The sequence below is a fragment of the Grus americana genome, chromosome 4 (assembly GCF_028858705.1).
Source record: "Grus americana isolate bGruAme1 chromosome 4, bGruAme1.mat, whole genome shotgun sequence".
NCBI classification, from domain to species: Eukaryota; Metazoa; Chordata; class Aves; order Gruiformes; family Gruidae; genus Grus; species Grus americana.
Genome location: NC_072855.1, coordinates 29,069,542 through 29,084,999, shown reverse-complemented (window position 1 = coordinate 29,084,999; position 15,458 = coordinate 29,069,542). Strand labels below are relative to the sequence as shown.

Here is a 15,458-nt window from a genome sequence, read left to right as displayed (position 1 = left end):
TCAATATAATGCTGAGTTTATTTTGCTTCGAATATACAGAATGATTTGCTTAGCTAGCCAGAATAAGAAAAGTTTGAGTTCAGATAACTATCGTAAACTTCCTATGCAGAATATGTCTCTTAATGTCCGCTCAATTAAACTACATCACTTTAAATATCAACCATGCATTTTATGCTTGACTTTCATTGGTTTTATGGTAATAGTCCACATTGGTATGGAACAAACTTTTTTTTGTAATTGAGAACATGTTTGGAGTTTAGAAGAGCAAAGTTATATTTAACACCTTTTTTTCTTCTTTTTTTCTTTTTTTTTTTTTTCTCTTTAGGTATTCAGGAACCAACACTGGGAACGTGCATATTATTGCAGACTTATACGCAGAAGTGACAGGGGTTCTTGCTCAATCAAAGTAAGTTCAGTCTCTGACTTTTCTTGCATTTGGGGAAAAATGAGTTGACTTAGAGACTATTTAATACAGCAGCATTAATTAATGACCCCAGTAACTAATCCCTTAAGTGTCAAGTGAAGTCAGGTGTAGTCTGGCATGTTTAGTACAATATTGAATTGCTTTGCTGTCAACTTGTAGGTGCAGGGCAAGGAGGCCTGGTATCAGTCAATAGTTGTTGTTCAGTTAATGAGCATATTCTAATGTGCTGATCATCCTAGGTACTCTTAAATGCCTAGATTTTAAGTATCAGGATTCATCTTGCTTGTGTTCCTTGTACTGTAAGTGCTGTTATCATTAACAGACTAAAGAAATTGGTTCAAAATTACAGACATCATGTAAAAGTAACTAAGAATGCAAATAACTGCCATCTATATCCCTTGTTCAGGTTTCAAGCTGTTAGGAAGAAGTTCGTCACTGAATTAAAGGAACTGAGACAAAAAGAACAGAGTCCTCATGTAGTACAAAGTATCATCAGTTTGATTATGGGAATGAAGTTTTTTCGAGTAAAGATGTATCCCGTGGAGGATTTTGAAGCATCCTTTCAGTTCATGCAGGTAAATGAATATTACAGAAAATTGAAATGAGCACAGTTTTGATTAAGTCATGAAGCTACAATGATGCTTGCTGTGATCAGTCGCTCACTCTACTTGTGTGTCATCCTTCATCCTTTTCTGTTTAGTTCCTGAGTTCTCAGAGGTATGAATCATTTTTTTCTCTGTAGTTCGTGAGTACCTAGCATAATGAGAACCCATTCTCAATTGTCTCAGTAATGTGACAAACCTGTAATACATGAATTTATTTAAGACTAAATGAAAATGGGTAGCAATCAAATAATTTTCTTTCTTTATGAAAGCAGCAAGTTAAAAAAAAAGTTACTTGATACATCTTTAACAGCCTAGGTGTCAAGAAACACTTTTGTTTAAAAAAACTCTTCAGTTAATTTTCAGAGAGACTTAAAATCTAATTGTTTGCTTCTCTTGATTGTGGATTAAAAATTGTCTTAACTCATCCATTCCACAGTAACTGAAGTTATTGCAACTTGGTCATAAATTTTATTAGAGTTATTTAACAGCCATTGACATTGATCTCAGTCTTGAAAAAACTAACATACACATAGGGGCTTTAAATGGTGTCCCGAGTGGTCAGTTAAGTATAGTGGAGTGTATACACCGTATATACTGCATACAGGTGTATGGATTATTTATTTCTCTGTAAAATTTTCTGTGCATAAAAGTAATCTTGAAAATGAAAATGAGTATATAAAAAAAATCGGTATTTTCTGATAATTTCAATAGAGATAAGTGTTTAATTTTCTAAAACTTCAGAATAATCTAAAAAAAATGTGCATATTTATGGTCTTTTATATTCTGAGTACTCTATATTCTGGGTAGAAACTAAATAGCTATCTGGTATTACAAATGTTCTTTCAATTTCTTTGTAATTGCTGGGGAAACAGGCTTCAAAGTTTCTAATGTTTTGTGATGTTGATATCATCAGGGAATATAAGACTAACTTAAACACATTGCACGTTTTAAATTCAGTGTGATATTGCTAGTAGTTTTTATTGCATAGTGACATTTGTCGTCTTTTTTCTAAGTATTTTTCTAATGCTTCCTTACTAAGGAATGTGCTCAATACTTCCTGGAAGTAAAAGATAAAGATATAAAACATGCACTTGCTGGTTTGTTTGTGGAAATTCTCATCCCTGTGGCTGCTGTAAGTATTTTTATTTTTTTTCCCCCACTATTTCCCTCACTTTCATTTAGGCTCTCATTGTTAAAATTGCTTCCATTAATGCTCATACTATTACATTTTTACAGATTCAAAAAGATGTAAGTAAATTATGAGCACCTACATAACCTTTTAAAGGGAAATGTGTCAGTGTGATTAGCTAGTTTTCAACCTTTTTTTCAGAACTTCTTAAATTGTCTGTTTTCTAGAGCCTTTTGTCCCCAGCGCACTGTGTAATCTTACACTTGCTCTAAAAATTTGAAATTTACTTGTTTTAATATTTGTTTACACAAAAGTTCCTTTGACTTTTCTTTATTAGCTGAAACTTGTTAAGTTCTTTCTAGAATAAACTGAGATATGTAACATTTTTACAGTCTGATAGGGAGAGTGTGAACTCCTATGCAAGAAGGAAGAATGTAGGTTGTGGCTAATTAAATAAAAATTGTTCGTAGAGGTGAGTGTCCACTAGATGCAATCCCTGAAGTGGAAGAGCAGTCAATCATCTCCTGTACGTGTTTTAAATCTAAAGCCAGAAATTTTACTCAGCAGCCACGAACAAATAAAAAACCTCGATGTCATCACAGTGTTGGACGTACAGTGCCTGTAATGCTGCTTGTGAGAATGCTTTCGGTCAGGACAGGCTCTCCCCCTTCCTCCCAGGCCGCTTCACTCAGTTGTGTAAACCTTGGTCAACAGGTCAACAAGAAGTTATGGCAGCTCAACCTCGAATTGACCACTCACCACAAGCTCAGAAAATTTCCTTGTAGTAAGATGGATACTTGCTGTCACTGTTGTCTCAAATGATGGTTGTATTAGCAAATGCTAGGCCACAGTGTGTTGAACATGCTGTCCTGAAGAATGGCAGGTCATGGCTCCATGTTCCACGTAATTATAGGGGCATGTCCTGCTATATATGGAGAACTGAGACATATAGATCCCATTTTGTAGAATGGGATATACAAAGACTAGCACGCTGGCTGGGGATCCCATCCAAGCAAGCTTGTAGGAAAAGCTAAATGTCTCAGAATTCTGCATCCTCTTTCAAATGGTCTGCCTTGCCCTGAGCCATGGGGAAATGCTTCTCTCCCTTCCCTGGTCTCAGTCTTGGGTGTTTTTTAAAAAAAATTAAGAAGGAGAAAATCTTTCTTCTTAAGGCATGACCACAGAGAGGTGGTGTTAGTAGTAGCTGTTTATTGACTGAAGTCTTGATCTTACGTGGGCATATTTATACTTTTCTAGAAACAAATTACATATCCTGTTTCAAAGTGAATGCATTTGTCGTTTTGAACATCATAGTTGCTCAGCAGTTGGAGTGGGAATGCATTGTGAAAGTACTTAGCGTTTAGGTAAACACAAATATTAGTTCGCAAAATCACAATTTAAATATAGTGAAAACGGCATGTACAGTAACAAGGCAGAAGCAGCATTGGGGAATTGGGACTATCTGGTGGTAACCACGCAGGCATGCACACCGGCTGTGCAGAGAGCGTGTGTGGTGGTGTGTGGATTGCTTCCTACAAGCATAGCCTGAATCAGCGCTTTAAACGCTTGGCGAGGGAGGCTTGATCTTTCCTTCTGACTCATTGAGTCTCTAATCATTCCATGCAAATGGAGCTTCTTAAGTAGAAGCGAAGAACCCCGTCCCAGATTGAGATGCAGTTGAGAGGGTTAGTCATTCTCTTGGAAGATGTGAGATGTGAGACGTTTGAATCTTCCTGAAGCAGATGAAGGAACTGAATCTAGATTTTTCTGTATCTTGGATACAGAAAATTGCTTAAGCAAGGAAGCTGTTGGGTTTCGGCATTGTGACTTCTTTAATGTCATTCTCTTCCTTAGTCATTCAGGCATTTTTAAAAATATGACCTGATTTGGACCCTGCAGGTATGACGGATGACAGCATATTTTACAATGGGGAAGTTAAGGCTGATCTGTAAGCCCAAGGTTATATCCCAAAGCAAGTGTGGTGCTGGCAACAACTGACTAATATATCATGTGGAGCTATCAGGGTACTCATCAACTTACAGCTTGAGAATAGCAAAACATAAATAATTTGGGGGTATGTAGGAAGTGATTTGAAACATAATTATTTTCTCAGTTTTTTCATTTTGGATTCGTACACATTACAGAGAGATTATACATTATTTTTTATACTTCCCCATTATGAATATTTTCAGTGTTCTTAGCAAGGTGGACATAACATATCTTTTATTAATTTTGAATAATAAAAACTAACAATCACCTTATAGGGAAATTATGAGTATAGAGGATCTCTTCCAGAAAAGCCAACCCCCTCTCCAACACCCCAACACCCACCCACCCCCCACCCCCCCCAATTGATAAGTAAAGCAGAAACACAATATAAAACAGCAGGTTGAGAATAATGTTTAAACAGATCACCACAGGTATCCGGAGAGAAGCCGGAGAGACTTGCAGAGGTTTTGATGAAGGTAGCTGCCTGGTTTGTGGAAGGAAGTCTGTCCTGTATGCAGGGACAGAGTGGGTAGAAAAGGTGTAGGGTTCTATGTATCTGTTTCATTAATTCTGAAAGCTGAACAAAGACCACCAACGTGGTTGGTTGGCTGGTAATCCTGTGTATCATTTCCTAAGTTTCCAGTTTTCAGAACTGGAGGACGTAAAAGAAAAGGGTAGTGTTGAAGAGGGGAATAGTGGAAAAAGTTATGGGGATTATTTTTCTAAATATCTGAAATTGTACTTTTAAAGAGTTTCAGCATAGTTTTTATTTATTAGTTGGTGGCAAATACTTTTTCTTCTTTAAGTATGGAATGCAGGCCCCATTCTTAAAATCATGGATTTTTTTAATGGGTTTTGGGTTTGTTTTGTGTTTTTAACTGTATGGGTATAGTGTATGACATGATATCTTCTGTTTATACTTCCAGTAAATACACTCAAATACTCACTTAATGTGAGATTTAACTTTTGAATGTTCTTGAATTCATGGACATTTTAATGTACATTTAAATTGCCTTCTGTATAAAGTTTTAAACCCATTTATGTATGTATTTTTTTAATAGGCTGTTAAAAATGAAGTGAATGTGCCATGTTTGAAAAATTTTGTGGAGATGCTTTATCAGACTACCTTTGAATTGAGTTCAAGAAAGAAGCATTCACTGGTATTTTAAAGAAATATTTCAACTTCTCCATTTTGCTCATCTTAGACTTTTAAGCTAGTACATTATATGAGGGAAAGCTAACAGCTCTATTAATTTAAATCTTAACTCCTCAGTTCAAGTATAATTAAATTTACACTGTGTATGTACACTTGCTCTGATTTTGATTTGTTTCTTTGTGCAAGATACATGCTCTGTTATCTCACTTGTGAGATTGTCTTGAAATCAATGCTCGTTTTTTATTATTTCAGTGGGTGTTAGCACAGAGTTATTTAACCTAATGTCTCTTCTAAAAAGAACTTGCATTCAGGGAGTCTGTATATTTAAATTATGTTTAATTAAAAGGTAGAAGTGTCAGACAAGATTTTTTCAGCAAAATAATAGCCTGTTAATAGCCCTGCTCTGCCTATTTTCTCCCCTCCTCATACATTTTGTTTTTCTTTTTTCCAATATTTTAAGTTATCTTTCTTGAATATAAATATCTGTGGGTTTATTTCCCCTTGAGACCACATCTTAACTGTTCCCCTAAGACTGCATCTTAGCAAGGATTTAAATCTCTTATTAATGCAGTGTTTGGTAATTCTTGATGACCATAGCAGTCGTGTTTCAAGTTGATTCACTTTACTTTGCTGGAAATGTAGAGCTAGATTTTGCATTACAGTTGGCATATTCAGTAAATGCAAATGAAGTGAAAATGATTTATCCTCACTTTCATGTTAGTGACGAGCTTTACTTTCTGAGCATATAAAGCATATGTCATTGTACATGGTTAAACTCCTTATATAAGAATAATGTAAAGTAGTTGATGTTAGTATTCACAATGTCATTTATGAAGTCAGAAACATTGTTACATCAACTTTACAATTTACCTATTCATGCTCATTCTTTAATTTTGCTCCATAACAAGATAATCTGCAGTCAGATTTGGTATTAATCACTATTATGTATTCTGTTAAAGTATGTGGTATTTAAACAAATCTTATGTTACTAAAGCAAAACAAAGTCACGCTAGTCTGCATATTCACAGACTTTATTAAATTGTTCTTCATTCCTTATTAAAAGTATACCTTGAGGAGAAGTAACATTTCTGACAACCTAAAGTCTGCCTCAGGTTTTACTGAATCAATGATGTTTTCCTTGACTATTCTTCTTGGAGGCAGTTCCTTCTCCCAGCATGTAGGAACCCATGAATTGAATCATGTGGTTGCAGGGAAAGAGCGAATCTTGTAGGAAGAGTGAGATCTGCTCGCAGTCTTTGAGATCAGACCTTACTAGGGGATGAGCACCACCGTGGTCCCGCTGCCCTGGTCTTACACCATGAGCTCATAGGTTATACGCAGGACACCATGCCTGGCATGCGTGCCCTAGTGCAGGGGAAAGGCTGCGTGCAATGCTAAAACTGCGAGAGCCAAGAACAGACTGTGTGTCTTATTCTCAATGTATAAGACTTGGGGAGGTCTGCGAAGAGCAATTTGATCAATTCTTTTTCCCCCCTACTCATAGGCTTTGTATCCATTGATCACCTGCCTGTTGTGTGTCAGTCAGAAACAGTTTTTTTTAAATAACTGGCACGTTTTCCTGCAGAACTGTTTGTCACATCTAAAGGTAAGACTTCTTTCCAATTCAGGAACTATCGCAAATCAATAGTATTTATTCCAATATGTTCTCAGCATTCTTGTGCCAAATCGACAATGAATATTTTGCTGTTTAAAAGGACACTGTGATTTTTTTTTTAAATTAAATGTCTGAAGTCTCCATTAGTATTAAACTTAGTAGTAAGTTTTTGTGATGCTATGTAATGCAGGAAATAGATGTGCGTCCCTTGGGGGACCATCAGTTTTATTGAGTAAAATCTGCAGGAGGAGAAGTATCTGCTAATTAAATGGTATTTATGCCAGAGAAAGTACAAACTATAATTCTTCATGTGCAAATTATATGTGAGAAAATAAGTGGCTCGTCCACTCCTCTAAGTAGAATGTATAGTAATTGCAAAAGTTCTCTCTCTTGTTCACTTGTTGAAGGAACAGAAAATGAATTGGGGGTCCAGGAAAGAGATTTTATCTACAGCCTGTGATATATATTTTCCAAGTAAAAATTACAGTGTCCCTTTAACTCATAGCTTCAGTTGATAGGACTGTAAACATGAGTTGATTGACAAAGAGATCATGATACGTAGAAACTGGGGATTTGTTGTAGTGAATTTCTTGTAGCATTAATTGTTGTACATGTTCTTTCCTTAATTTTGATTAATATAATTCATGATTTTGCCTAATGTATTGATTTTGATAATTTTAATAAGTTCCTTGATCCACCTTTACAATATTCATTCTGGTTAGGTATGAGTGACAATTCCAAAGCTTATTAGTAAAATACGTAAACCATCATGAAGTCAGGAGGAAACAGGTTTAGCTGCTTGGATTGTTTTTTAAGGGTCATTTTGTTTTCATGACATCTTTCACACTTTTCTGTTGCTTGTTGGGTTTTTGTATATTTTTCATCTAACATTTGCAGTTCTTTTGCAATATTTGCCTTTATTTTTGTTTTGTTGTTTATTTTGCTTATGGAGGCTGCTTTTGCTTTTGTTTTTCAAGCTTTTAAAAAAATTCTTACAATCTAGGAGTTGCTTTTTTCTGGCATAATGTCCATTGCTGATAATGGATGTATTAAAACTATAAATGCCAGTCAGTTTAACTGGTAGTTGCTGAGCATGCATTTTATATTTTACTTAGTTTTGTTAACCACTAACAGCTTAACACATTTACTGTAAGGCTCTATTCAGCAGAAATTCTACATATGAATTTCCGCAACTCAGAATTTGCAGTCTTCTGATGCTGTGCCATCAACGAGTTATTTAGGGTATTTTATGGCTTGGTTTAACTTGGCCCACCGAATACTATTGTTATTTTGGGAGCCTAGCTTGTTCAGAAACATTGTTGAGTTTAATCTTGAAAAATACACCCCCACTGTCCTCATGTGTTTTATGAATGAATGTGTTCCTTTTTTTCTGAAGCTAATTAAATGCATGCAGTCTGTAATAAGTAATCTCATTAATTTAGAAATCTGAATTTCATAGCAGTTTAGTCTTTTAGATTTCCCCTTCCCCATTTTATTTCCTGATTTCCTAATGACTAAAGTTATTTTTTTGCGGTTACTTAAATATGTAAAATGCAATAAGGATTCCAAATCCATTCTCTCTAGTGTCTTTGTTATTTAATCAAGTAATTTTGGGAATACTGAAAATGTTCATACACCCCTACCATGTTACTTAAAATTAACAATTGAGATAATAACAATACCTAGACTCTGTAACAGAGATTTTCTATGAAGAGTACAGGCCCGTTAGCAAGTCCTGGAAAGGTAGTGTAGGTCATGGATTCACGGTGCTCAGTTTATTCCTGGTGATTGCCCAGTGCAAACTCTTACCTAGCAATAAACACCACGTGGTCACACTTTGACGGCAGAAATAAGCAATTTCCCATTTTGCCATGGTGCAAAAGCTCACATCTTCGCAGTTGCTCCATAGTACCTGATGTATAGTATGTTCATACCCTCCTTCACCCTGCAGTGTTTCAGTGCTACGTTGTATGTGATCGTGCTCCTGAGAGCGCTCTGAATCCTGATCCAATATTAGTAATATTTATGGCCCTTGTAAACTCTTTGTACTGGGTTCAGTGCACGCTACTTTTAGTTATCCTCAAAGCAGGCGGGCATATTGTATGGGGAAAACATCCTAGCCTTGTTGAAAGGAGGAAGCCTAGGTTTGGGGTTTTTTTCTTTTTTCTTTCCTGCTGCCACTGCTATGAGAAAGGATTAAATAGCTCTGGGTCTGGATCAATGCAAATAGCAGATAAGTGAGTTGTAGGAGTCAGTTTAGACCTGGAGTGTACCAAAGGGTTTCTCTTGGCATGCGTATAGCTGGCCTTGTTCCACAAAGCGGTTGGGATGCTGTTTCAGCATTGAGCCCAGCAGGGCATTTCTTTACACACTGTAGCGTAGGCAAAATTCTGAATTTGTTCAGCAGACAATAACACTGGGTCAGTATTGTAAAACATTTTGCTCGCTTTTTGACTAGTATTTAGATAGACTAATTTTAGCAGGTTTATCAGAAAGCTGACAGATTCTCGGATGATACTGAGTTGTCGTGGTGTCCTTGCCACCTCTTCCGAGAAGAGGAACATTTAAGCAAGCCGCTGAAACAGGAGAGAAAAATGTCTATCATTCTGCACCACTGTTGGGTGGAAAAGATTTTTTTTTTTTTTCCCACAGTTTAACCTTAGTGTGTCTTACCACAAAAGCTTGAAAGTTGGAGGAACATTTTCTGCCACTACAGCAAAATCTGTATTTCTACTGAATAGAGTCCTTACTAGACAGCTATCTGTTGGTTTTGTGCTTTTTTTCATCTAACATGCATGTGCCTCCCATTCTCATGTTTGTTATGTTTTGCTGTCTCACATTGCTTTATTTAGATGCCATCTAACAACAGTATCAGAAAACAAATAGAAACACTGCAGGTGAGTTAATATGTTGTTATAACTCAGTGAAATGTTGCTTTGTTTTGGTTTTTTTTTTTGTTAATTGTTGTATTTTGTGCTTTCCTTTCTTTGTAAAACTGCTGTTAGTATGTTAAGAGGCAACAGGACTAGAATAGCTAATGTTTCAAAGATCCATTTTTCTTGCCAGGGAGTAAAGGAGAAAGATCAGAAAATTGTCTAGTATCGGTTTTTCCTTGAGGGTGAAAATGTGGCTTTGTGAGGTTGAGTATCAATATCACAGCTAGTTTCCCTGAACAGCAGTGCATGTTTCCACTGGAAGTAAACTGCCTATTCGGATGTATGGTTTTTTCTGTTAATTCATTTCAAAAAGTGTCTTGCATGTGAGCAAACTTGAAAACATTTTCACAATTAAAAAATGTGAAACTGATTTACTATGATGACTTGCAGTACACTAACTTGAAAGACTTTTACACTGTTGGTTTTGCAGGTTTTAAAAAATAGAAATTCTTTTAGTTCAGAACAGAAGAAAAGTTTAACATCAGTATTAAAAAGTACTTTCTTCAGTAAGTGACTACATTTGACTAACATGGAAAAAATGCTATTTTGTTTCTTGCCTTCATTGAGATATGTTTCATTGACTCAATGTGTCATGTAAGACTACTGTAGATTGGCTCTTACTTTTTTGGGGTTTGTAACAGTAATTCAGTTCTTGACCACTTATTCCATAGTCCGCTGATATAATTTATGTTAAATTTCTAGGATTTTAAAAAAACCCTATGTTTGGAAAAAAAAATCCAGATAGAGTGCTTTAAAATCTGACAGGCGTCAGCTAAAATGACTGAAATTCAGCCAGGTTGATGAGTTACATAGGCATATGTACTGCATTCTAGTTGCAGTCATCTCAGAGAGAAAAGGAAATACTAATATATTAACACCAAGTATACAAGAAGTGTGCCATAAATTAGACCCCAAAAGCCATTTTCTTCTAGCATAATTGTTTAGTTTCCTAGTTATAGGAAGAGATAATGAAAATTTTCAGTGCTTAAGAAATTAGAAGTACTGCTGTATTTATTTTGTAACCCTTGTTTAAAAGGTGAATGCCTCCTCATGTATTCTTTTTTTTATTTAAAAAAGAAGCAAACTTTGTCATAACTAATCAGAAGTAGCTATATTGGATGATAAACCTCTGAACAGATGGAATGTTGTTAACACATGGTAAAATATCTGCTATGTATACCACTTTTTGATTGGATGATTGAAAGCCAATAGTAAATTTTTGGTTTTCTTCTAGACCTGTAAATTAATCTCCCCTTTGGAATATCAGAAATAAGGAAACTGAAGCATTGCTCTGTTCTAGACACCGCATTTCAGATAGACTTTGATAATACGTGTACCAATGAATTCACCAGCCTACTTCGAACATCAAGAACTGTTGGCCTGTAGATTAAATATAAGTAATAATATCATGGGGGTTTTGCCATTTAAATTGGTTAAAATCAAAGCTATCACAGTTTCGCTTTCTCGTATAATTATGAGTGTTTGCTTCTTCCTAACACAACTGCTGCTGGTAAATTAACTGGACAGTGGGACAGTTACCTGTCTGAATACTAACCAGGGACACGTGTAACTTCTTGCTGGTTAGTTTTTGTCCAGATCACCTTCCTAAATCTACCCGCTGTCTAGTTGCAGGTGTGCTATTTCAGAGGTGACAGCAGGAACACGTTGAGTGTGAAGGGAGGGTAGAACAGCATTATCACTCACATAGACTGGGTTAAGCTATTCCTCTAATATTCTGATAAAGTCATGTATGTTATCTGTCTGTGAAGCACCACTTTCACCTCTGTGATTTTTGTGATAGACTTTCAGCCTTTCTTAAAGTAAGCTGCTGCCCAAACCAGTAGTCCCAACCCACCTGTGCTAAAGCCATCCAAATTATTCTCCTTTGTGTAGTCTATTGCACAGACATGGCCATGAAATTATTTGGATTACCTTACTGATCTGAGTTGACTTTTCTTACTGCTAGAGCCAATGCAAAGGGAGCAGTGAGATTGCAGAAGAGGGAACCAAGGAGGACACCATCTCTTTTTGAACAGTATGGTCTTAGATCCACTTACACCCTTTGTGAAATTGCACCCCACTTGTCCTGGGAGGACAAAGTACTCTGCCATTCTCACTCATTGGCTCGTGGTAGAGGCCACAAAATGTGGAATTGGTTAGGTTCAAGCCATCATATAGATATGACTTGAAACAGAGAGACTTCACTGGAGATGGGCATGGTATGTTTTTGGGATTCTGTTGTTGGTTTTTTGTTGCTTTTGTTTGGGTTTTTTTGGGTTTCTTGCTTTTGGTTTGTTTGGGTTTGTGTTTTGTTTTTTTTTTAATTGAAAGAATGCCTCAAAAGATGACAACTGGCAATCATTTATTCTGTTCATAAGCTCATACGTATGGCCAATTCCAAGAGTCTCACTGGACACTTCAAGCTTATAAATACACCAAGAATCACTAGTTGTAAAGGGGGTTGCTGGCATTAGTATGAAGAATGTTAGTTACTTGCTGTTTTATACAGTCTAATAGCTAGGAGGAGCAAAGGTAAACTTTTAGTAGCCCCTTTAAGACAAAAAATAATTGTTTTTCATACAGTGCATAATTTAAACTGAATTATGCCGCAAGATTTTATATTAATTCAAGAAAAAACTAGCTTAACTGTTACAATAACAGTTGAAGTGAGTGCAGTAACTGGAAGTGAGTAAACACTAATACAGCCCACAGGAAACAGCTAAGCTGGGTGAAGCCTGCAGTGCACACCCAGAGACGCATCCTTGTGTGCCTGCCCTGTTTTGCACTCTTTTCCTCTGCACCTGCTACTGTCTGCTGTCATAAACAGAATGATGGACTTAGACTTTGTACCTGATCCAAAGCAGCTACTCCCATACTTTAGACAAACTAGAAGTTACTTTGCTATAAAGTGGGTATTCGTTACCAATGGCTTTCTGAGAAAAGTTCTTGGAAGCAGTACACCCTTGGTGTTCATCTCAAGAGGAATATGTGCTTTTAAGTTACTCATCTGCTCTCGGAGTGAGAAACATGCGTAAAATAATCTGGAATTGCTAGTTAAATATTCAGGTAGTATTGGCAATATGTAATACACGGTTGTTTTTCTGAAAACACATTGAAACTTGTAGTCAGTATTAAACACACCAGTTTTCATGGTTAAAAAAATTTGAAAATATTGTCAAAAGAGTAATAATAGAATTTTCTGAGTGTCTCACAGGCAACAGTAACTGTATTTTTCATTTATTTTACAGAATAAAGATCCCAAAATGTCCCGAGTTGCACTGGAATCTTTGTATAGGTTATTGTGGGTTTATGTTATTAGAATAAAATGTGAAAGCAACACTGTAACTCAAAGGTAAGTTCATTATGCAAATGACTTTATTGATTGGTGGGGGTTTTTTCCCCCTAGTGATCTCAAAAGAGATCTTGAAGCCAGCTCAGGGATGGTCTAGTTGAGTAAACGGGGGAACAAAGACTTCATCTTACTAGAGAACACCAAAAGAACTTGATTACTTTGATGAGGAGAAAGACTCGTCTATGATTGTCTTTGCAGGGATAGAAGAGGGCAGAGAGATAAGCAGCAGGAAATTTAAAAGGCACTAATGGTACAAGAACAAATATGAATATATGGATATGAAGTGGCCATCACTAACTATGGGCTGGAAATGAAAAGGTTTTCTTTATAAATGAGCATTATGAGGATTTGGAATAGTCATTCAGATTTAGCCCCTCCTCCTGACTATTTCTAACTAGTGTAAAGCAGGATCGTGGTCGCTTTATAAATGAACCCATGATACTGTTGCCTGTGACAGCAGAGGGCTGTAACTTTCTGTAGGTGGTCCTCCCTGTCATATGCTTTTATATTATTTCATAGTAACCCCACCACACTCTTAGAGATTTGAATTGTAGCATCTGTGCTATTATAAAAAAGTTATTTTTAAAAGTTTTTTTTAAATTTCTTTTTGTTTCTAAATTCTTGTAGCCGTCTCATGAGCATTGTTTCAGCACTTTTTCCAAAAGGATCACGTAGTGTGGTCCCACGAGACACACCTCTGAATATATTTGTGAAGATTATTCAGTTCATTGCTCAGGTAAGAATATATCTAGGTAGAACTATAAGAATAGGATGAACATTATTTGGAAGAAATGTAAATTTAAGGTTCGGTTTTGAAATATTTGCACTAAATTAATGGTCTTATATCTTGACTAGTATTTCCCCAAATATGTATAACAAATGAAAGGCTCATTCTGTTTCTAGTAGTGGCAAAATTATTTTACTTAAACTTCAGTAACTTTCGTGTATGAACATTATGATGATTAATATGTTCATTTTTATTACACTGTTGTGTGTATATAGATATATATACACACTCTAATATAATTAGTATATGCCACTATAATATTTTTATAAGGGACAAGGTATTTGAACAGTAATATCCACTTATGTTTAGCCTGGAGACTAGGCTCTGTAGACAGAAAAAATACGGAATGCATGCAGTATTGCATTATGATTTATATTAGGTGCTTCTGTTGTCTCAATAGCAACATGCAAGATATGATCTCACAAGATAAACTCTCATTCATCTATAACCTTATAGGTTAGAGACATGTTTTCCTGTCTTACAGATAGCTTGTCTGTGCTTCAGCTTCCAAAATTATTTGTTTCTGGTCATACAGGGATGAGGCAGGACACACAACCCTTCTCTGTTTATTATATTTGTTTCCTAGAGCTCCCTCTTTTTATCTCTAATTTTTAGTTATCTAAACCAGTTCAGCTCATTTGTAGAAATGTGTTTGACCTGAGCAGAATTGCCTGGGAATTTTTTTCAGGAGAAATGATTCAACCATATCAGGGGATGAGCTGTGTTGAATTATACTGTATTTAAAAAAGAACATTAAGTCATAAGAATAAATAGGAAAAAAGGAATATTTTTTAAAACTTTTTTTTTAAACTTTTAAGACATGATACCCAGCACCTGTGCAAAGCCAAGAAATTAAATTATGCATATTAACAGAAAAGAGATGATCGTATCAATCTGTTTTCCTTTATAGGAACGTTTGGATTTCGCAATGAAAGAAATAATATTCGATCTTCTTAGTGTTGGAAAATCTCCTAAAACCTTCACTATTAATCCAGAGGTAATAAAAGCTCATTACTTGCATGCAGCAAGAATAGAGCATTGGGGGATTTTTTGGGGGAAAGCGGTTAACTATTATTGAGCCGTGATGAAAGCAGATTAATAAATATCTGAAGGGATGTTCTGCTAAAACTGAAGAAGTGATTGTAGTTGTGCACAATTGCTGTTTCATTTCTGGTGAGTACCCTAGCAGCAGTGCAACAGTTGAGAGTCATTTCAACAATAATTTCCTTCCGTATGTGTGAATTTTTGTTACAGTATAACTGTAAAGCCTTTTTTCAGGAAAGTTGTACCTAGCTCTTCTGGTTCAAGACCCTACCTAACAGATGGCATGTTTAAGCAATGTCTGTCTTCAGTATGTAATTCTTGAAATTCATATTAAGTCCTTTAGTGCCCTGTACTCTAAAATATTTGGTATACTAGCCTGTGTCGAGTTAGTTAACTGGAATCAGAGTTGTGGGGAGGCACT

At 35.9% G+C, this 15,458-nt stretch overlaps 1 protein-coding gene across 12 annotated transcripts in view; it reads left to right on the top strand.

Annotated features, from left to right (window-relative positions):
* Positions 1–15,458, top strand: part of FRYL (FRY like transcription coactivator) — a 181,300-nt gene that overhangs the window by 94,318 nt on the left and 71,524 nt on the right. For 9 of the 12 annotated variants that reach the window (XM_054823073.1, XM_054823072.1, XM_054823065.1 and 6 more), the window contains 9 exons: positions 326–406; positions 831–999; positions 2,069–2,161; positions 5,209–5,307; positions 6,808–6,909; positions 9,771–9,815; positions 13,103–13,206; positions 13,834–13,942; positions 14,904–14,990. In XM_054823073.1, coding sequence (XP_054679048.1) covers positions 326–406; positions 831–999; positions 2,069–2,161; positions 5,209–5,307; positions 6,808–6,909; positions 9,771–9,815; positions 13,103–13,206; positions 13,834–13,942; positions 14,904–14,990 — 889 coding nt within the window. The remainder of the gene's footprint in view (positions 1–325; positions 407–830; positions 1,000–2,068; positions 2,162–5,208; positions 5,308–6,807; positions 6,910–9,770; positions 9,816–13,102; positions 13,207–13,833; positions 13,943–14,903; positions 14,991–15,458) is intronic. The other 3 variants (XM_054823075.1, XM_054823068.1, XM_054823069.1) reach the window with 1 other exon arrangement.